We start from the raw sequence: 24547 nt of genomic DNA, 5'->3' as shown, positions 1-24547 counted from the left end.
TATTGCATATATTCTAGTTTGCTCCTAATTTACATATTTTCTATGAGCTGACGCAGTTCTGCTTACTGTGTATGGCTAATGCCTACTTATTTAAACACACACACATGTGGATTATGGTGACTTTAAGCAACGATTGCTTTCTCTCAGCTGGCTGGTATTTTGTTTGTCTAGGTGTGGTTTGGGGAAGATCTCCCTCTAAGCCCCAGGTGCCCGCTGACACCCAGACATGGCCCAGGGCTGGCTGATGTTTGTCAGTATGACGAGTGGATAGCCGTGCGCCATGAAGCCACTCTGTTGCCCATGCAGGAAGACCTCTCTCTGTGGCTATCTGGCTTACTCGGTAAGGCTGGCAAAGACACCCATTGATTGATTTTATCTTCATTTAAGGAGTGGTTGAGTGTTCCAGATCCCAGCACTATTCCAGTGAAGGACAGAGTGGAGTCCTTGCTTTCACAGTCTGTACAGTTCAGATTTTATAGTTGCAAAGATGCTCTCGCCCTAAACCTCCACTCTTGAATTGTAGGGAACTTGAGATTTAACTAAAGTGGCCAGGCATTTTGAGGAATCAATATTTTATGATTAATAATAATAGATATTTAAAGTTATGTATATCTAGCATTGCTTTTTTTTTTTTTACTGATTTTCCCCAATCTTGTATGAGCCATAAAGTTATAAGTGGAAGATATACTTAGTTATATAAAAATGAATACTGTTTCTGAAACATGGAGGGGTAGAAGCAAGGGAAACCAAATCAAACCAACCAAACAACAACAACAAAAAATGCCAGTTGGAAATTGCCTGGTTATCATATTTTTTAAAATCTGTTCAAGAATATGATAAATGCTCTGAACTTTCTTTCCAGTGGGGGGAAATATCACTTTTTGTTTTGTGTATGTATGCATGCATATGTAGATGTGCATGTTTGGGTATAGGTGGGGGGCTTATATGTTCGTGTGTGTGTGTGTGTGTGTGTGTGTGTGTGTGTGTGTGTGTGTGTTTTATAACCATGTGCGTGCTAGCTTAGATGGCCAAAAGCTCCCAAGATCTGCCTGACTCCACTATACGTGTACCAACATACCTCACTTTTCGCTTCTGGGGACCCAAACTCAGGACCACACACTACCGAGTGAGCTTTCTCCTGAGCCCCTCAAGTCACTTAACCCTAGACTATCCTATAGTATTCTGAGGTTTTCATGAGAAGGAAACACCTGAAGAGGGACTGGGGCTCTTTTAAGATAAACACGCACTAAACAGTCACTCTGGTTTTGTCTGGTATCATCTTGATGATGTGACAGTTTTTAAAGTTTGTAATGTAATAATGCTTTTAAAGAAGTTATTTTAGAGGCAGAAGTTGATATCCCCAGACTAGTTATTTAATCTATAAATTGCAACAAAATCCATCCTATTTATAAAGAGCATTAAAAAAAAAAGAGCATTTTTCCCTTGTACAAGTGATATTGATATGCAGTGAATTTATCGAATATAAATGTACATGTATTTTTTTTCGGACTTTATGCATCACAGAGTTTTCTTTTGTCTTTGATTATCTAGACATTATTTAATACACCCCTTAGGGGTGGAAACTTAGGGGTGTCATCTGGTGTTTGTTTAGAGTTCCATCTGTTATCTGATTCTATTTAAGTTTCAGCCACTGCCTTTGACTGTGCCGTGTCTAGATGGGTCTTAGTGCTACAATGTGCTTTCAGGTGTTGACATTAAGGCAGAAAGGCTGCTGGGAGAACTTGATAACGGAGTGCTGCTGTGCCAGCTAATCAACGTTCTTCAAGACATGGTGAAAGCTTGCCACTCTGAGGAACCAGGGGTAAGTAAACGCTGACAGCAGTAAAGTTAATTGTTTGTGTCTCCTCGCTGTCTCCGTGCAGTTGTATGTTTCCATCCTATACCTGGCTATGAGACTTTAGGGAAAAAAATAGATTTAACTTTTCGAGCATTTGAAAAATGATATTTGTAAAATAAAAATAATAACATTAACCTTGAGGCTTGGGAGATGGTTCGGTTTGTCCTGTGACATGAGGGCCTCAATTCAGATCCCCAGCACCCGTGTAAAGGGTGGATATGGCAGCTTGTGCCTGCAACTCCAGTGCTAGGAGACAAAGACAGGCAGACCCCAAAGGCTCACTGGACCACTAGTCCACCTAGTCAGGGAGTTTCAGGTTTACTGAGAGTCCTTCTTAAAAACCAAAGCCCCATGTGCAAACACAAACATACACACACCAGCAACAACAATGTAAACATTTACTGGATGGGATTTATCTGTGGATGTTCACTGCTAGTAAGTCTATAGACAGTGTCTAGGATGGCCTGATGTGCTACAGGTCATCTCCAGCAGCTAGACCCTAAAACCACTGATAGAATCTTCCTCAGACTACTATATGGTCATGTGAGCAAAGAGTTTATGGCGGTTCCTGGCTGTGCTGTTACGTCCAGTTGACACAAGCTGGAGTTCTCTGGAAGGAGGGAGCTTCAATTTGAAAATGCCTCCATGAGATCCAGGTGTAAGGCATTTTCTCAGTTAGTGATCAATGGGGGAGGGCTCAGGCCATTGTGAAAGTCAGTGTTCCGTAAGAAAGCAGGCTGAGCAAGCCATGGGAACAAGCCAGGAAGCAGCACCCCTCCACGGCCTCTGCAGCAGCTCCTGCCTCCAGGTTCCTGCCCTCTTGTCCTGACTTCCTTCGATGATGAACAGTGATATGGAGGTATAAGCCAAGTAACTCCTTTCCTGCCAACTTGCTCTCTGTCACGGCGTTTCATCACAGCAGTAGGAACCCTAAGACACGGCCTCGCAGGTCACCTCTTTTGTTCTTATTATCATGATCTGTATAGTTGTCACCTGCTGCCTTGGTGGTAAATTTATAAAGATGGATGGAATAGGTAGCACTTTTTAAAGATAAACTTAAAGTAATGATTTGAAGTAGGTTAAGTTTTTGAGAGTGTTACATTTGGACATGCTAGTAGTAAAATATAAAACGCTCTCATCGTTCTTGGAAGGCAATGAGTGAGCTATCTCTCTCTATGTAGATGCACACATGCACACATACGTATCCAGATATGTTTTTGGTTGTGAGCCTAGCCTTTAACGGCTGAGCCATCTCTCCTACCAGCACAACCCCGTGTGTGTATGTGTGTGTGTGTGTGTGTGTGAAACAGAGTTTCTCTGTGTTATCTTGGCTGTCCTGAACTCGCTTTAAGTGTGTTCATAATTAATCTTAAGTATGCCTGCAACCTATCTGGTGTACATATTTCAAAGTGCATGCACACTCATGCACACATACACACATCAACTTGCACAATCGTGTTTGTATGGTATTTTCTAGGTATATTTGCGTAGCTTTGCATAGACATCTTTTATCATAATGTCAGTGAAAGGGCTTCAGTTAGTATTAATCATCTTTGTATTTTTGCTATATTTATTTGTATATTTTTGGTAATGATAATATATTCTGTATTTAATCATGCATGCAGGCTATTTCAGTTCTGGAAAATAATAGCACCCGGAAGGAGCCACATAGATTTAGTAATAGCAGTTGTCTCTGGGGAGAGAGAAAGTGCTGGAGAAAGACCTACTGTGCCTGTTGTATTAAAAACATCACTGTTACAAATTGCCAAGGGAAAAGTAAAAGCAACCGCAGCAGGATTACCAGAAGACCCTTGGGCTTGCTAGTGACAAAAATGAAAATAAAAACATAGGTCACCAAAGAACCTGAGTTAAGAATGGGCAACTACTCCCACATTTCATAGTCTCTCTACGAAACCCAGGGCGGCCTTTCTGACTCTGTGTGAAGAAGAAAGCAAAAATGATGATCTGTTAATCTGTAGCATAGCATAGTCTTGTATTCGCGTTGTCCTGTATGGAGAGACACACTGTGAATGTTCTGTAATTTCCAGGCCGTCATTTTAAAATTTGAAGTTCTGGTTCTGTTTTAAAAAGATTAGAGAAGTTTGGGGCTGGAGAGATGGTTCAGAGGTTAAGAGCACTGACTGCTCTTTTGCAGGTCCTGAGTTCAATTCCCAGCAACCGCATGGTGGCTCACAGCCATCTCTAATATGCTCCAATGCCTTCTTCTTTCCTGCAGGTGTACATGCAGGCAGAGCACTGTATTCATGATAATAAATAAAACTTGAAAAAAAAGGTTAGAGAAGTTTGAATCTATTGCTAATTTTGAGTAGATCATTTTATTAGGAATCTTTTTCTGGAAAACAGTTAAAGTAAAAAAGAAGAAAGCCATTTTTGAAAATAATTGTTTTTCCTCCAAACTGTGCAGTCTGTACTTACACTTAATATGTTTAACATTTACTGTCTTACTAAAATGAAGATATAATTGATCCCCTCACCCCCCCCTTTTTTTTTTTTTTTTTTTTCTGTCCTTATGTCTTTTCTAGAATTTTCCAATGAGAAAAGTGCCTTGTAAGAAAGATGCTGCATCGGGTTCATTCTTTGCCAGAGACAACACTGCAAACTTTCTTCACTGGTGCCGGCACATCGGGGTTGATGAAACTTACCTCTTTGAATCCGAAGGCCTAGGTAAGCACTGTTGCTGCTGGAGCTCTTAGGGTTTGTAGGATGGTTCTGTGTCTTTTGCTTCTAAGTTTCTTTCTAAACAGTGACTCAAAGTGCTCTGGCTTTTCCCTTATACTAATATAGGCTCTGCGTTTCTAGAATTCTCTGAGTTGGCTGCAGGAAGATTCTGTACTAATGCTCTACCAACATTTCCCTGGAAATCGGCTCTACCAGGTCTAAATTATTAGCAATTCTTCTTTAACCAAATCATTATGGAGATAACTGGTGAGCTGTGCTTCCAGTATTGAGATTTAATTATAAATAATTGCTGCCATCTTTATTATCTAAAAAGAATAATGTTTTTGACATTTCATTAAAGAAATCATGCTCAAAGCTGGGGAGTGCTGGCACACTCCTTTAGTCCCAGCACTTGGGAGGTAGAGGTTCGAGGTCATCCTGGTCCACAGAGTGAGTTTCAGGACAGCCAGGGCTGCACAGAGAAACGCTGTCTCAAACAAACAAGTGTTCCACTGAAAAATTGTTGATATATTTTTCTCATTTTCTCAAGTTAGCAGAAGCATCCTTATGGTACTAATGGAGCAGCTGGCTGGCTGTTGTGCGCACACACACACATACACACACACACACACACACACACACACACACACACACATATATACCAAAGCATTTATAGGTATGTATACATATGCATGTATAAGAATACACATACCAGGGATGTACAGTGCTGTGATGAGAGAATTTTACCCCAAAGGGGACACTGTATCCCCAGGCCAAGGTCTCATCGCTGTCATTGTTTATAGCTCCTGATTTATGGTTCATGAGTTATGGTGGTGATTAAAGAGCAAGCAGACTTTTAGTTGCATTTGTTAGTGTTTAAATCCTTCACGGACACTGTGAAGTGTGGCTTGTCCCCTAATCTGCAACCTGTTCAGTGTGCTTCCGGCTGCCCCTGCCCAGAGTAAAATAGGATGCAGGCCGTGTGTGCTGTAAAGCCAGGCATGTTGGTTGCTACTGATAGTGGCACTGACTAAATGACACATTCAGCTCTCAGAGATCAAAGGGAGGATGAATTGCTTGGAGTGCTTTCCGTTGTAGCTTATTCTTTTTGAAAAGGTCTAAGATTGTCATTTATGTTTTAAATGTAAAAGACATCTTCCAGCAGTGCTGAAGGGCACCGTAGGACTAAGAAAAATGCTGTCAATACCAGCAACTCATTTGTAGGCATCGAAGTGAAGTGATAATTTCTTTTTACATTTGCTTAGAACTCAAAGTAATTAAAAAATATAGTATATATATATACACACACATACTATTTTAAAGTACTTAGGATATTTATAAAAACAGGTTTGAAATATTTCACGATAGATTCCTTTCTTTCTGTAGATTTTAAATTTGAATGGAGGCCTTTTTGCTGCTTTAACCGGCTACACTTTATAGGCCAGTTGGTGCACCCCTATAGTCTCAGCCTGAGCCACATGTCAGCAGGACCTGCTTCAGAGGAAACGGATGGTTTGATGTCGTGTCTGTAGGAGATGCTCTTCATACCTGAAAGGGCAGCTGCCCGTTCTCTTGGTGCAGGCGGTGTATGTGCTCAGAACGTGTTGCACATTACGTTAGGATTCCGAAGTTCCTTACGATTTCCAGCTCTGAGGACCGAGACAGAAAGGTTGAAGAGTCCTGGGCGGTGTCCTGCTGCGGTCAACGCAGGGGCTACGCGTAGGGTGCTGCCTCCTCCTCCTCTTCCTCCTCCTCCTCCTTCGCTCATCTTTTAAAGATTATATCATATTTTTTTATGGGCTTGCAAAGGTTTTGTGTGTATTCTAGATGTTTCACCCCATCAAAGATAATTTGCAAATATTTTCTTTCATTCTTCACTTGTTAATAGTATCCTTTGTTATCTAAAGTTTTTAATTTTTTAAAAATTTTGTGTAATGTGTGTGTTGTCTGCATGTATGTCTGTGTGTCACACCCATGCCAGGTGCCTGGGGAGGCCAGAAGGAGGTGTCAGACCCCTTCAGATAGGAATTCAGACAGTCTCCAGTTGTCCTGTGGATGCTGGGAAATGAGCCTGGGTCCTCTGAAAGAGCATCAGTGCTTGTAGCTGTTGAGCCATCTCTCCAGCCTCAAATGTAAAAATGTTAAGTTTGTCTCTTTTCTTTATTTTTTGTACTTCACTAAGTAACATTGCTTAAGAAAGGCAATGCAGGTTTTTACCCACTTATCTCTTCTTGTTTTGAGGCCACAAACAGTGCAATGTTGAATAGAACTGATGAGAATGGTACTATTATCCTCACTTGCTTTAGGAGCAAGATATCCCGCCTTTTATCTTAAATGTAAATGATATTAGAAGTAGAATGCTATTAGCTGTAGGTTTTTCCTGGATGCCCTTTATCAGATTTGGGAAACTCCCTTCTGGTCTATTATTCTTTTATTTTTTGGCTTTTGTTTCACATATTGAGGCAGTGTTATATTGTAGTTATTTAGTTACCAGTAGGGCCTAACATTATTAGGCCTATAATAATTATTTCAATATAACCCGCTAGTCGTCAGTCAAGACACAGACACTTGTTATATTTTAAAATAGGCTTAGTTAACCTAGGAAAGGGCAGACATTAATACTCTAAACTAGTTTCCATAGTAGGGCAGGTATGGGATACCTGGCCCAATCCCATGCCATCTGCTTCTAATAATTTCTATAACGCTACCTTCCATCCATAATCCCATGGATCTGCTAATTATCATCACTGGGACAAATCTCCATCCACGCTGGCCATGTGCTTCTCTTCCACTTAACCCATGCTGGCGCCACCTTCTTCTCCTCCCTTCTCCTCTGGTCTGTTTCCTCCCAAGATTCTCTCTGTCTTTTCAAGCCTAGGAACCGTAGCCACGCCTACCCAATTTGCCCTTCCCAGGTGATGGTCTTTTAGTGGTCAAAAGGTGGGTTGCAGAAACAGCAAGCAGTAATTAACATCACAATACATCAGACCATCCTTTAAAAATTCCCCTTTTTGTCTAAATAAAAAGGACATTTTTATATACAATAAAAACAATTATGAAAAATTATAAAAACCAATAGGTAAGACTTACGTACATAATGTCTAATCAAAAGGTATTTGGCAACCTTGTAGAAAATATTATCTATTCTATCTTGGTAAGTCTAAAGTTTTGAACCTAAATCAATATCTATCAAAGCTCAGATCTATTAACCTAAAAGTATCTATCTACACATAAAAGTATCTTCTTAACTCCTAAACAACTAAGCTTAAGTTTACAACTATCTGGTCTTCAACCCTTCAGAGACTTGAGAAGGAATATATTTAATTACCTAAGTAAACAGGAAGTGCAGGTTGCCAGCTTCCAAAATGAAAAAATGACAGAGACAGTTTGCTGCCTGACAGGTCAACCAAAACTCTCTATAACATTGGAGCATCATCTTCAGCCTTCTGGCCCAATATATCTGACAGACATATTTCTGAAGCAGGAACTATTGAGGACTTGCTTACCCTGTCTTGGCAGAGTCTGCCATCAACTCTGCCTGCATCCAAGCTTACCCATTTTAGGCAGAATTCTGTCTGTGGGAGAAACAAGGTCATTTTTGTCCAATGGCTTGTTCTGCCACACTCGAAGCCATCTCCATAAAGAGGTTTTTCAGTGCTCATCATCTTCTTTGTGTTAGGCTGGGTGCCGCCAGGAGTTAACCTGTCTTATTGTCAAAGAATCCTTAATAAAAACATTTTTAAATGCCATATTCTGTAGGTCTGTGAGGTTTTTGAAGGCCATATCTAACTATTTTACCTTATCTATCTGTAGAATCATATCTATCTGTTAAACCTAGCATGTATATTCCTGTACTTGACATGACCATGAGTTGATCAACAATTGACTTGCATTGCTTGATTATCCTAACCAGCCCACAATAGCACTATCAGAGTATTGGAAGTAATTGAGTTGTATGTGTACAATATCTAACATTAGAGTAGAAATATAATGTGTGAAGAATGATACTATATTTGAATTCTATCTTAATGTATCAAAATTAAACTTATTTTACATCAATATACAAAATTTTATATCAATGAATTGAAATTAACCTTATTTGTGAATAACAATTAAGGCCTTAAGTTAAGGAGCAGATTCAGTAATCACTTTTTTGTCCTATCATCCCTATATGTAGTTCCCTTTCTTCTTTTCAACTCCTATCTCCATACCCTTAAATAACAATATACATCTATAGCCCAAGAAAGCAATCAAAAGCCTACCCAACTCACCTTAAGGGAAATGGGGCGTCTTTCTCTTAAGGTTTCTTCAGGCAAAGCTTGGGGCAAATAATACCTATGTAGGGGCCCAAGTAAAATTGGGGGAAAAAAGGTTAAGCAAGCTAGGTATAGTATTTGTGGTCCAGTCTCTAAATGTTGAGAAGTTCCAGGCTTAATATTAAGTCCTGTGTGGGATAGACTGAAATGCTGGACCAATTTTGGATCATGAGCCTTCTTTGAAGCTATCCTTTTCTGATAAGAAACAGCAACCAAAGCACTTGGGGCTGGAACATGAAGGATGCAGGATGTCAGTGTCTCAGCATGCTGGAGGAATGAATCCTATCAGGTCATATCCAGCGTCAGTGTCCGGTTCTTTAATTCTGAAAACATAATTTCTCACAAGCATTATACAGTCCTAAAACTATGAATATATGAGGTGTGCAGGATGCACAGAACAATTGGGTATGGGTCTCTGCTCCTTGTATGAGCAGAAGACAGGCATCTGTAAATCTTCATTCATGCTATATGAACAATGGCATCTAATAATAAATCATGGGGATTCTGTAACCAACAGGAAGCTTTGGCTATGCATAGACATTCATGTCTCAGCCAGTCTCAGAGCCGTGTGGTAGTATTAGCAATATAAATTACCTGCTTGTTCTGCAGTGTGAATTCATGTAAACATAGACTGCCTTAAATTAGCGGTCTCTCTTTTATCCAGGTCTGTTTCATTTTGACCTCTTTCAAAGAGGAACTATAGCATCACCATTACCAATGAGGATACAATCATTATCATACTGAAATCAAAACAAGATTGTGCAGTTCTGAATGTCCTTCTCTAGGCTCTATGGTGGCCCCTGATGTATAGGCCAGGCTGCTATCTGTTTCCCGTTTTAGAGACAAGCATGTTGCCCTGAGCAAAGGAAAAGGCTTTAAGCTTTAAATAAGCTTTCTATAAACTCTCATTTTATTTTAGGGTTTATGTATACTGTAGGTATCTTGTACCTGGCTTTTCACATTTGTTGTGGGTGTTTCTGTCTCACCCCTTTTCGACGTGGGAGCCATGCAGCTTCGTGTCTGTTTCCCCATCCAACCTTGGTCCTTACATTGACCCACAAAACCTATCTCTTAGGCCAGTTTACCCTTTGGCGCCGTATCTCCTGTGGACGGTCCACTTTTAAGGAGATTGGCTGGCCTTTTATGGAGCAGTCACATCATTTTTCTTTACATAAACCTACGATTGACGTGTATCCATCCTTTAGTTCAGAAAGAACATATAATCCATTATTAAGAAAAAGGAATGTACATAGTAAGTTTAAGGAAAAGCTTGTCAGTTTAAATCCTAGGCTGTCTCTGCTAGTAACTTATCTTATCAGCAGGGAGTCACGCTCTGTGGAGACCAGGTTGGTCTGCAACTTAAGAGTTCCACCTGTCTTTGTCTCCATTGTGTTGGGATTAAGGGCTTGTGTTGCCACAGCCCTGTTCACAATTTCATTTCAATTCCAGTAAAAACCTTTAGGACTCTCAAGCAAAAATCAAGCAGGGAAACAAGAAAAGTCTAAACCTTGGGTCGGTTGTGCCAGTTTAGGCTTCAGCTTGTGAAGCTCCATCCGCCATTCCTTGGAATTTAGTTGTTGCTCTCTCTGGTGGACCTTTTCCAGAAAGTCCTGACAAACACCTTGCAGCTAAGGAGCTTTTAATTCCAGCCACTATCAACTCTATGGAGAAGAGTTCAGTTCTTTCTTCCCTTTTTGTGGCCAGTAACTTAGTCTCACATCTCTCTGCCTTTCTCCCTGAACATTTTTAGAGAGAGTATGGAGAAGTGTGACTATGACTAAGCCCATTGAAAACAAATTCATAACCATCAAAACAAAGCGAAAAAAGATCCAGGAGCCTTCTGCCACAGCTCCTTGGGAAGGGGTCATAGCAGTTTTTATTTTATTATTTTTCTAGGCAGTTAACTCCATTTTCTAAGCCAGTTTAGAAGACTGTCAGCCTCCTAGTTCCGCTTCTCCAACTGGCCATGTGTCTATAGCCATCTTTGCTCTGTGAGAGTTGAGCCCGCAGGCAGCTAGGAGCAGCACCTATGAAATGCTCTAGGCCATGGATGCTCTCTGGGAGCTATTACCCTTTTCAGACTATGACAAAATATGATTTTTAAGGGTGTGGATACCTGAATTTAGTTGGGCACCAAGTTGTTGCAGCTACTTTTTTTTTAAAGAAAGGGTTCAGCTTTGTTCCCATAACATTTTATTTTTGTAACAAGTACTATGTAACAAAAGTTAGTATTTAAACAGTAAGAAACACAGGTTCCAGGGAACTGATTGACTTACACTCTTCACCAGAGGTTTGCACAGATTCTAATTTCATCAGTATTCTTAGGCCTACCATGCTGGGTGCCACTTGCTTATTTTACCGGTATGCCCTAAAGATGGGTCTTAGAGACAGCAAGCAGTAATTAGCATCAAAATACATCAGGCCAGCTTGTGGTGATGGCAGTGGTGGTGGCAGTGCACGCCTTTAATCCCAGCACTCGGGAGGCAGAGGCAGGCGGATCACCGTGAGTTCGAGGCCAGCCTGGTCTACATAGTGAGTCCAGGATGGCCAAGGCTACACAGAGAAACCCTGTCTTGAAAAAAAAAAAAAAGAAAGAAAGAAAGAAAGAAGGAAAGAGAAAAAAGAAAAGAAAAAAATACATCAGACCATCCTCCAACATTATATTCCTTCAAATTCTTTTATTTCTGTTTATCCCCTTTTTGCGATATGAGAACTCTGCTTCTACTAATTACATTGGTTGATTTTCATATACTCAGCTATTGGCATCCCTGGCATGAATCCTGCTTGTTCATTGTAGGTAATTTTTTTATGCTGCTGGGTCTTGTTGCTGCTGTGTTGAACAATGTGATGTTCTCATCTGTGAGGCTTGGATGGTGCTTCTAGTTTCCTTATGCTCTCTTTCTCTGGCTTCTGTCTTTGTTTTGAAGATAATGATGCTTTAAAGAGTAAGTTAGGAAATTGCTACTCACTGTTTTGGCAAAGTTTGAAAACTTGTATAGAGTGACATTGAAGTGACCCTTCTAACGGTATCTCCTGATGAGAGACGTGTGGTGATACAGTGTGCTGTGGGGAGGGTGGAGGAAGCTAACACCCAGTGTCTTTGGTGTTCTCCACCTTAGTTTTGAGGCAGCGTTTCTCGCTAAACCTGGACCTCATCGTTTCGTGTAGGTTGGGTAGCCACTGAGCCTCGGGCATCTTCTGTCTCTACCTGTCCCAGCACTGTGGTGACAGATGTGTGCCGCCGCCATGCCTGGCTTTTGCATGGGTGCTGGGTAGCTGAACGCGGGTCCTGATGTTTGTGCAGCAAGGACCTTTGTGACTGAGTCATCTCCCGGGTCCTTACTGTAATCCATTGCTTTTAAAGCCTGAAATTCTGGTCAAGTAAATATCCTAGGCCAGTGTCCATTCTCCTTGTGCTTGCAGGTTTATCTTTTTTTTTTTTTTTTAGTACATAAGAAATTACGTAGAGACAATAAACATGCCCTTTTTGAGTGTCCTCTAAACAAATAAGCCTGTTGTCTTCATCATTTTTTCCTTGTACTGTCTCCTCTGCCAGACTGTATTTCCCAGCTTACATCTGAGTCTAAAAACATATGCTCTTATTTTTCCCCAGTTTTACATAAAGACCCCAGGCAGGTGTACCTTTGTCTTCTTGAGATTGGGCGAATTGTGTCAAGGTACGTATTTCTCGATATTTCAGAATTTCAACATCATAAATGCCTTTTAGCTACTTCACTTGATCGTCATTTCTATACCTAAAGAATATGATTCTTGATTAGAACGAAGTGATGCAGTTTCCTGTTTTATCTTTCTGTGTCTTTGTTTACTCCCATCTACACGTGCAGGCGTCAACGTTGCTCTCTCATCTACCTTGCCTTCATTTCATATGAAATTGGGAAAATGCTATTTAAAATTTTCAGGTTAAGAACAGGGTAAAAAAAAAAAAACAAAAAAAACCATGTAACTTCAAGTAGTTCAAAACAAATCAGTACCCTTTGGTCAAAAGGCTGAGGCTTCAGATCAAGCCAGTGGACAGGACATTCTCCACAGATGAGTGGAGAGTGGGATCTGACTTTCACATGAACTCTGGTGCCCCATATTTGACCATGTCCCCTGGATGGGGAGGCCTGGTGGCACTCAGAGGAAGGATAGCAGGCTACCAAGAAGAGACTTGATACCCTATGAGCATATACAGGGGGAAGAAGTCCCCCCCAGTCACAGTCATAGGGGAGGGGAGTAAGGGGAAAATGGGAGGGAGGGAGGAATGGGAGGATAACAACTGAGATGTAATATGAATAAATTAATAAACTATATTTTTTTAAAAAGGCTGAGGCTTTGTGTCCCTCGGGCCCGCATCAACCCTGTCTACCGCCAGCTTGTTATAAAGCCGCCTTTCAAGGCTTCAGGAAAAACGCTGAGAACATCACGTAACTCAGATATACACTAAGATACAGAGATGGTAGCCTGGATTTTGGGCAATCTGAAACATTAAAGGGACTTGCAGCTGTCTCAGTGAAACGATTTGTAGAAAAGAGTCGCCCAGACCCCCCCATAGAGGCAAAGCGTCCCGTGTCTTGATCTGTAGCGACGTAGCCGGGTACGCATGGACTGACCGGGTTCCCTGACTTGCTTTCAGATATGGAGTTGAGCCACCAGTGTTAGTGAAACTCGAGAAGGAGATCGAGTTGGAGGAGACCTTGCTCAACACCTCGGGGCCGGAAGAGTCCTTCAACATCCCCAAGTCCTGCTGCGAGCATGAGAAACTACACGAGGCTGTGAGTAGTCGCTGCGCTTTTTGCACTGTGCAGGCTGAAGTTTCAGGCTTTATGCATCTCTAGTTTGCTACCCGAAACACTACATGTAAAAGAAGATGGAGCCGAGCACGGTGTTGCCCGCCTTTAGTCATGGCACTCTGGGAGGCAGAGGCGGGTGGATCGCTGTGAGTTCGAGGCCAGGACAGCCAAGGCTACACAGAGAAACCCTGTCTCCTAAAAACAAAACCAAACCAAACTAAAACAACAACAACAACAAAAACCCAAACCAAAAACCAACCAAACAAAAAAGAAAATGGTTTTTAATTCAGAATATATTTATTAATCTCCACTGTCTGATGACTTCTGGGAGTCTGTGAAGAATGGATGTGCACTTTCAGAGTGACAGGTTAAAGGCCAAAAGAAGTCAATGAGTCTTTTTTTTTTCCTTTCAAATACAGTAGCATTATAATCTTATTTGTAAATAATAAAGGGTTGCTTTCTTGGTCATATATTGTGTTTGCTTTATGGTAATAACCCAAGCGTGAAATAATGAGCATTCGAATTTGAACACAGTAGTGGGCACTGGAGCAAAAGGAACCATTATAAGCCATGTGTCAGAAGTAGAATTACGTAATGATTGTGAGGGGGAGAGAGATTCGGGGAGACGGACGATACACAGATCCTAGGAGGATACGAGAGGAGGAAAAGGTGCAAGGAAAAGCTGATAGAGTTTTTCTGAACACTGTCCCTGATAGACACTCTGCAGAGCTTTTATGTGGTGGGGCATGGCGTGATGGTCTATTCAACACTATCCGACTGTTTGTGCCGTAGAAACTGATAGAATCACGCTCCTTTAGGCTCTAGACCTCCCGCAGTGACTGTCGTGTAAGTGACGATGTAGAGGGGTAGCAGACATTTTCTGCTCGCCGTAATTGAGAACAACTAAAGGATTTGTAGCATTTTAAAGAAATGTTTAGTGTATAACATTATTTGATAATAAGAATAGATCATTACTAGTAAATATTTAGTAGTGCTTATTTTCTTTCTAAATATAATTTCTTTGATAAGCTGTTCAGCCTGGGGCCTGGAGAGCAGCCGGTGGTAGGCCTGCTGCATGAGCATGGGAGACTGAGCTCACATTGCTGCACCCATGTGAAAGCTAGATATGGGGGCACATATGTAACCCTAGTGCTGCACGGCTGGGGGTCAGGGCAGGGACACCCAGTGTTTTGGAGCTCACTGGCCCACCAATCTGGCCTATTGATGAGCTCAGAAGGAAAAGAAAGAAGAGGAGGAGGGAGAGAAAAAGACACACTTGATATAGGCTTCTTGCCCCCACATAGATGAGTTCACACACATGTATACACTCACATGTATACAGACCTGCATACAAAATATGCATTTACACATATACCACACTGACAGACACATTACATATACACAAATTAAAATAGTAGAACATTCAGATTACCTTGCAAGATAGATTAAGATTATGCCAGTCTGTAAAAGCTTTCATTACATCGAAATTATTTACCTATATTCTTATTAATACATTTGATGATTATAAGTATCAGAATGGGCAGCAGAAATAATGTAATAGATTAAAATTGTTATAATGAAAGAAAATCCCAATTGTTCAATTTTACCAGTCAAGACTTAGAAGCCAAATACTGGAGTAAAAATTGACTAGTGGCAGAGAAAGCACCCAGCTGACCTTCCTACTTAGCTCATATCCCAGAAAGAAAAGGCCAAAAAAACCCCTTCTTCTCCACGCTGTCTTAAATACTCTTCTTTCAATGCCCCTCCCTTCTGTTTATTCCTTGTCACCTGGTTATTTGTTCCGCCTCGTGACTTCGGGTTAACCTCATTTAATCTTGTCTACAGAAGGCTCTAGGACAGGGAGTAAAGGTGTGTGCTAGGGCTGGGCCATTCCTCAAGTTTTTGTTTGAAAACCTTAAAGAATGATAATTAACAAAGGAAACTGAAAGAAATATATTCAATGAAAATTTTAGTATATACTTTATTATATGAAGATAGTACATTTGATAAGAAAAACCCTTTTGGTGGGCAAATGTTCAGGAACCATATTCATATAAGAAGAAAATTATAATGTTGAAATTTGGTAATTAAAGAAAAAAGGTTAAGACAGCCACAAAACATCATTTTGTACCAGTAGCAAAAATTATAAAATTGGAAAACTGAAAGCTGTATAAATCATGGTGAAACTATACTTAGGAGTTACTATTGTTAATGAAAGCTAATGTACAATTTTGAAAAATAAATATTAAGAGCTTCAAACATACTCTTTCATTTTTATTATAACTGAATTCAGTAAAAAACAAAAACGTTTATTGTCCTATTATTTATTCTTCCTTTTTTCTTTTCTTTTTTTTTTCAAGACAGGATTTCTCTGTGTAGCCTTGGCTGTCCTGGACTTGCTTTGTAGACCAGGCTGGCCTCGAACTCACAGCAATTCACCTGCCTCTGCCTCCCGAGTGCTGGGATTAAAGGCATGCACCACCACGCGTGGCTTTGTACTATTATTTATAATGGTAGGAAAATTAAATAATATAAGAACCCTCCAATAGGGCAAAGGCTTGATAAAATAGGATTAAGTATTGTCACAGAAAAATAATTTTCTGTGATTGTTATGACAGTCATGTAGCAGGGAGAAAATGTTGGATTAATAAAAAATAAGTATATATGGACAAAAATATAGGAATGAAGAGAGTGAAAATAAGGCAGTTTCGTTGTAGATAGTTTTCTTTAGCTATTTCCTTCAGTGTTGTTAATTATGCAATAAATAGAATTAGGGAAAAAAAATCTCCACAGCGCACTACCTCATGTAGACTCTGCTAATGATGGCTGCCAGCACAAACAGCCTCGTACTGCCAAGTGCAAGCACTGATTGGGATATTCTATTCTAATCAGGGAAAATAAGTGACTATGGTCTGAATTGTTATTGTGAAAGATAAAAACTTCTTTAAATATATACCTTCAATGTCCAACTATGCATGGACATGATGGACAGATATCCTGGATTAATATTTAGCATATAGGCCAGGTAATATTTGGTTCATCATTTGGTTTGCATATTTGTTAAATATGCAAATGAGCTTTTGTAAACTTAAGAATATTTTATAGCACATAATGGCTAAAAGAAATAACTTCCGTCAAGTTCCTTGCTTAACTAACTTTAAGCATGTTCTGTTTTTGGTTTTTGGTTTTTTGAGACAGGGTTTCTCTGTGTAGCCTTGGCTGTCCTGGACTCTCTTTGTAGACCAGGCTGGCCTGGAACTCACAGAGATCCTGCCTCTGCCTCCCGAGTGCTGGGATTAAAGGCGTGTGCCAGCACCCTGTCTTACATTATACATGTTCTGATAACTGTCAGCTTTACCTGATTTCAGGGTCGTGTTTCACGTGTGCCGTATGTGACGGTGGAAACACGTGTGCATGTGCACCCAGCCTGTGAGCAGGAGAAACTTAGTTGAGTGACTTAAGGCATCAATTCCGGTTGTTTACAGGCATGTTTTCTTGTTGAATGAACAACGCAGGGAAATAGATTCTATTAATATGTAATGCTCTTATGAGACCCTGGGACTCCATAATTGTTAACTTATTTTTGGAAGATAATTAAGGCAATCGTAAATTTCTCCTAGTGTGCAGCTAAATTGGGCATATCTGAAGAGGGTGTTTAAAACATTAAATGAATATATTTATATATATTTGGCATAAGTAATTTTGAAAAATAGTTATGACCTTTTGTGGTTGTTTCATTTTGAGATAGGGTCTCTATGCTGCCCTAGCTGGCCTAGAACTCAGTATGTAGACAAGGCTGGCCTCCAACAGGCAGAGATGTCCAGCACCTTCCTCCTCCTTGCTGGGCTTAAAGGCGTGCACCAGCCCATATTTGTCTTAGTGGCTAATCTGTAATGTTTTTCATTTAAACATATTTCAAAATATATCTTTAGTTAATTAGTTTATTTTATTTTCCTTGTTTACAGTCTGGAATGACTGAATTTTTTTCCTAGCTACTGTAATTTTCTTGAGGCCTCTCTCAAGGGACAGAGAACATTAAGGAAAGGGAGGTCCAGAGACTGTAAGAGCCAGAGGCCAGGGAGGTGTGCCGTGACGTAGTGCTGATGTGCCATGAACTCACAGTAGTTCTGCCTCCATGAGACCTGCACCAGGAGATCCAGCCAGGCCCCACCCCTCACCCCTCACTGAGAAGCACTTGGCATTTGATAGGTACTAGGAGAGAGAGCTTCAGATTTTTCAGGTGTGTGGCCCCTTGTAGGTTGTCCATGATCCAATGGATAACCCCGTACCCACCAGTGTATGGCAGCACTAATTCTACTCAGTGGATTATCAAAGAGAAGAAAGAGAAGAAGGCATGAAGCCGGGAGGGGGCGTGGCGGGCTGAAGGGGAGTTAGAGGTAGATGTGATCAAAGCGCAATGTGGGCATGTTTACTTAATAAGTAAAACAAAGTTTTGAGGAATAGAAGTAAGGTTTTTGTTTTGTTTTATTTTTTGTTTGCTTGTTTTTTCCTTCCATCTCCTCATGAGGTGTTAGAACTGGAACAAAGGCTTCTAGAAAAATATTTCCTGAATTGCAAAATTAAGACTCTCACCCACTCATGAACATCTAGACATATGGCTCTGCTTATTTTAGCAGTAACTTGGGACAAATGTAGGTATTCCCACAATATTAGTCTAGCATTGTCTCAAGAGAAAAATGAGAATTCACAATTCGTTAGCAAGGAAAGGAGAAGAGAGAGTAAATAATTTGAAATTTTACTTTTGAGATTTATTTTCCTATCAAACAACAGTGTGCTTAGCTTTGCTAGACTGTTTTCCCTAGTAAGCACTGACTGTTGATACCTGTTTTTCACCTTAGGTCAGGCACATTGCTGAGGACCCACCTTGTAGCTGTTCTCATCGGTTTTCTATTGAATACTTATCGGAAGGACGGTACCGGCTAGGCGAGAAAATCCTCTTTATAAGGGTAAGTCTGCTATTTGCAGCCTGTGTTCATGTCACTTTGTCTTGGGGTTTGGTTTACAATTTACCATGCGTCTTTTGATTCCCCCTTTATGTGTGAAAAAATCAGAATAGACTGTGCTATTAATAGAAGAATTTCACTGTATGGGAAAATATGGTATGCTTGATTTCATGAATTTTAAGTGAGTTTGAGTAGATGCTTTTAACACTCAAGAAACTTTCTAGAAGGCAGCTGAGACTAGGTCCACACTGTAAAGAAAAGTGTCTTCATGTACTTTGGGGAACTACTACAGCTTTTTCAGATTTTCCTAGATGGAATAATTTTCCATCAACTCCCTAAGAAGGAATGGCCAAAGTAGAATGTCCACTAAGCTTAATATTAATAGTCAGAAAGCAAACAGAAGTATTGCCATTCACAGTCATGAATACACTCAGGAGTGAGCAGGAGATCTCTCTCTTGGGTCATGTACCTGTGTGCTGGTAGTGCCCATGTTCCTGGCCTGCCTTTGTCCCATCTGCAGTTGATTACTTATCCCTTCTGTTGATAAGGAAATTAAATTTTCACCTGTTTGACTTCTTTCTACTTTTGCTATAATGTAAGAGCTGTTTTCTCTCAATTTAGGAACATAAGATAAAGGTACTTAAACATACAGTTAAACCATGTGCATTTTCCTCTATTTCACATAGGATCAGCCTATCCCCACCCTGTATCTAACTCATATAGAAACACCCAAATTCGCTTTCTGTTTTCTAATTAGCTTTCTTTTAAAATTTTTTTTTGTTTGCTAATTTTGTTGTTGGTCAATCCATACATGTATGTAATATATCCTGATTATTTTCCTCCATCCCCTTTTATCTGCCTCTCATCCCTGTCAGCTCAATTTCATCAGCCTACCCATCCCCAATTTATGGCTTTTGATTTTGTTTTGTGACATAATTAGTTTAATTAGAGTCATTTATGTAACTGTTGGATTGAAACTATTTATGGAAGCCTGGTAGGGTCATTAGTGGGCACACAAGTACCCTCTTCCTGAATCTGAACAATAAAAACAGAACCAGAAATCAGGTTGAATTGACTGACTGTTAACATTAATTAGCCAAACTGACCCGGAGAGAGACTTGGGAATACGTGACTGCAGAGTCTTCCCTTTTCCTTTCTTAGCGGGTAGTCAGCAGGGAGAGGTAGGGTTCCCAAAACCCATCCTCTGTGACTGAGGGGCCCGGTCCTGTGCCAGGCTCAGCACCCAGCCATCTACAGCAGTCCATGACTGCAATGGTTGTGTGTCTTGCCCAGAGGATGAAACTTGTCAGCCCTTTGTCCTGTCCTCTGGCTCCTTCCACTCCCTCTTCCAAAATGTCTCCCACTCCTTAGAGGGACTGCTAAAAGACGGTGCCACAATGTCCGTGCTGAGCTCTCATTCATCACACACAGTCAGCACTCTGTGCAGCCAGGAATCTGCACTCACCGCTGTTGCTGTTAAATTACCAGTGTGGACTAATAATGTTTATCATTAGGCCTATAATTATTATTACGATGGTATTTTCTAACCCCCTAGCAATCAACCAAGACACAGACAACTGTTATATTTTAAAATAGCCTTAGTTAACCTGGGACAGGGCAGCTCTTAATCCCCTAAACTACTTCCCATAGTGGGGCAGGAATGCAATCCCTACCCAATCCCATGCCATCTGATTCTAATAATTTCTATCAAACTACCTCCCATCCATAATCCCAAATACTTGCTAATTATCATCGTCTGGGCCAAGTCTCCATCCATGCTGGCCATGTGCTTCTTTTCCACCTAACCCATGATGGTGCAACTTTCCTCCCTTTTCCTCCTCGTCCCTCCTCTTCTCCCCTCCTCATCTCTCCTCCTCTCCCCTCTCCCCATCTCTCTCCTCCCCTCCTCTGTCCTCCTCTCCCGTCCCATCCCCTCTTCTCTCTCCCCTCCCCTACTCTCCCCTCCCCTACTCTCTTCCCCTCCCATCCCCTGCCTTCCTCCCCTCCCTCTCCTCTTCTCCTCTCTTCTCCCATCCTCTCCCCTCCCTCTTCTCTTTCCCTCCCCCCTCCTCTCTTCCCCTCCCCTCTTCTCCTCTCCCCTCCTCTCTCCTCCTCTCCCCTCCTCTCCTCTCCTCCCATCCCCTCCTCTCCTCTCCTCCCATCCCCTCCTCTCCCCTTCTCCCCTACCCTCCTCTCCCCTTCCCTTCTCCCTTGGGTTTCTCTTCTTGCCAAGATTCCCTTTGTCTCCCCAAGCCCAGGAACCTTAGCCAGGCCTATCCCATTTGCCCTTAGGCTCTTAGGCAAGGTGGGTCACAGAGACCACAAGCAGTAATTAGCATCAAAATACATCATACCAACCTCCAACACTCCACTGTTCACCAGAAAGAGAGGCTTCTTTGATTAGGGCCAAGAGTAAGTAAGCCACACTTAACTACAGTGTAAACATGATATACACAGAATGGAACTAGAGCTAAAGTCTAAAGCTGAGCTCCTATGGATTGGAGGACCTGCCAGCTGAGTGGGCGGGGCCTGGGAGGGCCTGCCAGCTGAGTGGACAGGGGCCCAAAATCCAGTGTGGGCTGCATTAACAGAGCCAGGGGCTGTGTGTGTTTGAGGCTAGCCCAAAATTTCTTAATCTCTCACAGTCATTCTTATCTGCAAAGACGAACTAATAATAGTTTATATATGTTGAAAAATGAAATTGGTAGAATATAACTTTTAAATTTCAAGTACAAGTTTTCATTATTTTTTCTAATTACTTTTTAATCTATCATGAAGCTTTTTTTCTGTCTCCATTTCTTTCTTCTTTCCTCTCTGATTTCTTCTTTTAGCATTCAGTCCATTGAGTGATATTGCTAATTCAGTTTTATATATCAACTTTGCGGACTTTAGGATACAAATTATTTGTAAGTATTTTTATTATAAAGTGGAGAGTTTTTATTATTAGTTGCATAATTTAATACTAAATTTATTGTTTTAATACAAAAAAAAAAGAGACTGCTGACTTGAAATGACGCCGTTGGCGAATACTCGGCGTTTCGCAGGTCATAGAAAATGCACATCATGACTGTAAACAAATTGAAAGTATAAGTTTCACAGTTTCACCGTTTTGTTTTTTATTTTCATTTTGGGGTCAGATGCTTCATGGGAAACACGTAATGGTCCGTGTTGGTGGAGGCTGGGATACCCTGCAAGGATTTTTGCTGAAGTATGACCCCTGTCGAATACTGCAGTTTGCTACACTAGAACAAAAAATTTTAGCATTTCAAAAAGGAGTTTCTAATGAAAGTGTGCCAGATGCGCCTGCCAGGACGCCTCAGCCTCCAGAAATGAACCCTTTGTCAGCAGTTAGCATGTTTCAGAAACAAAATTTAAAGCCTGGCACGCCGGTGAGTGTTCCAAAGAGCAAGGAGAAGCAGGCGCGGCCACCAGGTGTGTTGCCACCTGCAACATCAGGAAAAGGTAATCTAATGTCGCTGTCCTGTGCCCGTTCTAAACTTCCGGATTCTCCAACATCGGTTTCCCATCCCAAGGTTGCATCTTTGAAGGGCGCAGCAAAAAAGCCGCACGCTCCCCACAACAGTGTTTCCTCTTCCCCGGCATCTCTAAACCCAGCGGGTAAAATGAGCGCTGCGCAGTGTGCGTCAGGGTCGGTGAGAAGCTGCGTCACGTTCCCCAAGACTGCCAAGGCCAAGGGCGTTCCAGCCCAGAAGCCAAGAGATCTGTCTAAGTCTAGGCTCTTGCCAAGTAAGTCTTCTGGGAAAACCGAACCAAAGCACCTGAAACACAATCATCTTCCTTCTAGGGATGAGTCACCTACAAATTTATCATCAAAGGGCCCGAAGCTGCCGAAAGGAACCATGCATGGCAGGCCTACCCCTCCCGCTTTCCAGTCCTCCGCAAAAGTGACAAAACCCAGCGCTAAAAGCAGAGCCATGGGCCTAGGGACGCAGTCACAGCCACCTGAGCGAACTCTAAAATCAAGGGCAGACCCAGCCCAAAGACTTCCGTCTACCTTGAATTTAAATCATGCCACTTCCGGCTGTTCAGTGCCCTCTGCAAGGGCTGCTCAGGAACCAGAAGGTAAGAACGCGGTTGCTGTTGCCAAAAAACAACCTCACAGTAAGGGTACCGGCCGGATGCCGGGACCTGGCCCTTCCAAGTCTCCTGGCCGTACCCCACTGTCCATTGTGACTGTTCCCCAATCTGCTGCCAAGACAGAGACCGTCTCCAAGTCTGCCATGAAGAGCCAGCACTCAGCTAAGGGGCCTCCCAAAAGCGGCAGGTCACCGGCTCCTGCCAGGAAACCTCCCTCCTCTGCTAAGGGAGCAGACGGTGGAGCTGAAAAGCCTACTGCAAAGAAAAAAGACGACGGTGACCATTATTTTGTTATGACTGGAAGTAAGAAGCTTAGAAAATAACCGCATTTGTATCGCTGTAATAAATCAGGGTGGCCAAGCAGAACTGGGAGCCAAAAGGGTCACAAAAGATCTTATTTGTGTTTGGAGAGCTGCAGACACGAGGCCAAGACGGACCATGGAGGCAGCGGACAAGGCTGGGTCGAGGAGAGGACTCACATGCTTTTTGTATGTTAATAGGCAAATGTATGGGTGTCGCTCTGTACCATCTCGCTCAAGTCTGCAGCTTGAGGGAACTGTGAAAGTCCAGCAACACTACTGGAATTGTAACTATAGGCGGTGCAATTCTGACTAGGTATTAACTATGGATTATCTGCTAATAGCAGCTTGGATGCTCTTAAACACTAGTTCCTGTGCCCACTCCCAAAGCAGTGGTTTGCTTGGCCTAAGTGTGTGCTTATCTATAATCCCAGCTCTGAAGACTGAGGGAAGAGTACATAGTAAAGCCTACAAAGCCTAGCAACGGTTTGACACGGGCTGCAAGATGCACCTAAGTTAATTTCCTAATCAGGGTTCCCAGTCTGGCAATCCTAAATACCAATGGCTGTTGCTGCTTGGTTTGACATTATTCTGGATTAAATGGAATTTTTATTATTTAAACCCCCATAACCTCTCCATATCAGAAGGAACTGCTTTTTTAAATTTTATTTTATTTACACTGGGCTTTTAATACTATTGGTAGCATTTTGTAACCGATATTTTTAGTAAAAAAAAAAAAAAATCAAATAAGTTATTGAAATGTAACATGAAATTTAATAAGTAAGATTTTTTTGCTATAACAGTCTAGACACTTTCTATCTTATATTTTTAGATAAAGTCTGCAGTTTGATGGGGAAACAGATTTAATAGCTTTTGGCATATCAAAATATTTTAAGTGAATAGATATTTCCTACAAATACAGTAAGGATTTTTACATTAAGATAACGTGTTTTGATACCAGAATTATGTTTTAACGATCTTAAAGTTAGGGACTGGGCGGATAGAACACTTCTTGTGCAGGCGTGAGGGTTGGAGTTCAGATCCCAGCACCTCCAGGCAATCTGGGTGGGCGTGGTGGTCTGCCGGTAGTCCCAGCACTCAGGAGGATGAGGCAGGATCTTCTAGAACAAGCTAGCTGGGTAGACTAGCCAAACTGATAAACTTCAGCTTTCTTGAGAGACGCTGCCTTAAAAAAAAAAAAGGAGGAAGACACCCAAAGTTAATTTCTGGTCTCTCTGTGTATATACACATACACATGTACCTGCATACATGTGTACACACACACATACACATGAATGCACATATGCACACTAAACACATGCAAACATGCATGCATGGGTACTACATACTTTCACACACATCAAATTAAGATGATACTAAAAGAGCCTTAAAGTGACACTGTGTACACATTCTATCGGGTGACTCTGTACTTCTTTTGACAGCACACTATTGATTTTAAGTAGATCCTCCAAAGTATGTTAATCCTCATTAATAAAGCCGTACTGTGCTCACTTTTCCAGTGGCCAGCAGACAGACAGTG

General features: G+C 41.4%; 1 protein-coding gene across 1 annotated transcript in view; it reads left to right on the top strand.

The window, feature by feature from the left end:
- Gas2l3 (growth arrest specific 2 like 3) overlaps positions 1-23098 on the top strand; it is a 28373-nt gene extending 5275 nt beyond the window's left edge. The window contains exons 4-10 of the mRNA XM_051139849.1: positions 172-340; positions 1707-1822; positions 4402-4543; positions 12467-12530; positions 13490-13628; positions 18506-18613; positions 21748-23098. Coding sequence (XP_050995806.1) covers positions 172-340; positions 1707-1822; positions 4402-4543; positions 12467-12530; positions 13490-13628; positions 18506-18613; positions 21748-23031 — 2022 coding nt within the window. The 3' untranslated portion in view covers positions 23032-23098. The remainder of the gene's footprint in view (positions 1-171; positions 341-1706; positions 1823-4401; positions 4544-12466; positions 12531-13489; positions 13629-18505; positions 18614-21747) is intronic.
- Positions 23099-24547: the final 1449 nt, after the last annotated feature.

Source organism: Acomys russatus, chromosome 31, assembly GCF_903995435.1.
Source record: "Acomys russatus chromosome 31, mAcoRus1.1, whole genome shotgun sequence".
NCBI lineage: Eukaryota > Metazoa > Chordata > Mammalia > Rodentia > Muridae > Acomys > Acomys russatus.
Note: the sequence above shows the minus strand (reverse complement) of the source record. Positions and strands in the feature narration are given on the sequence as shown.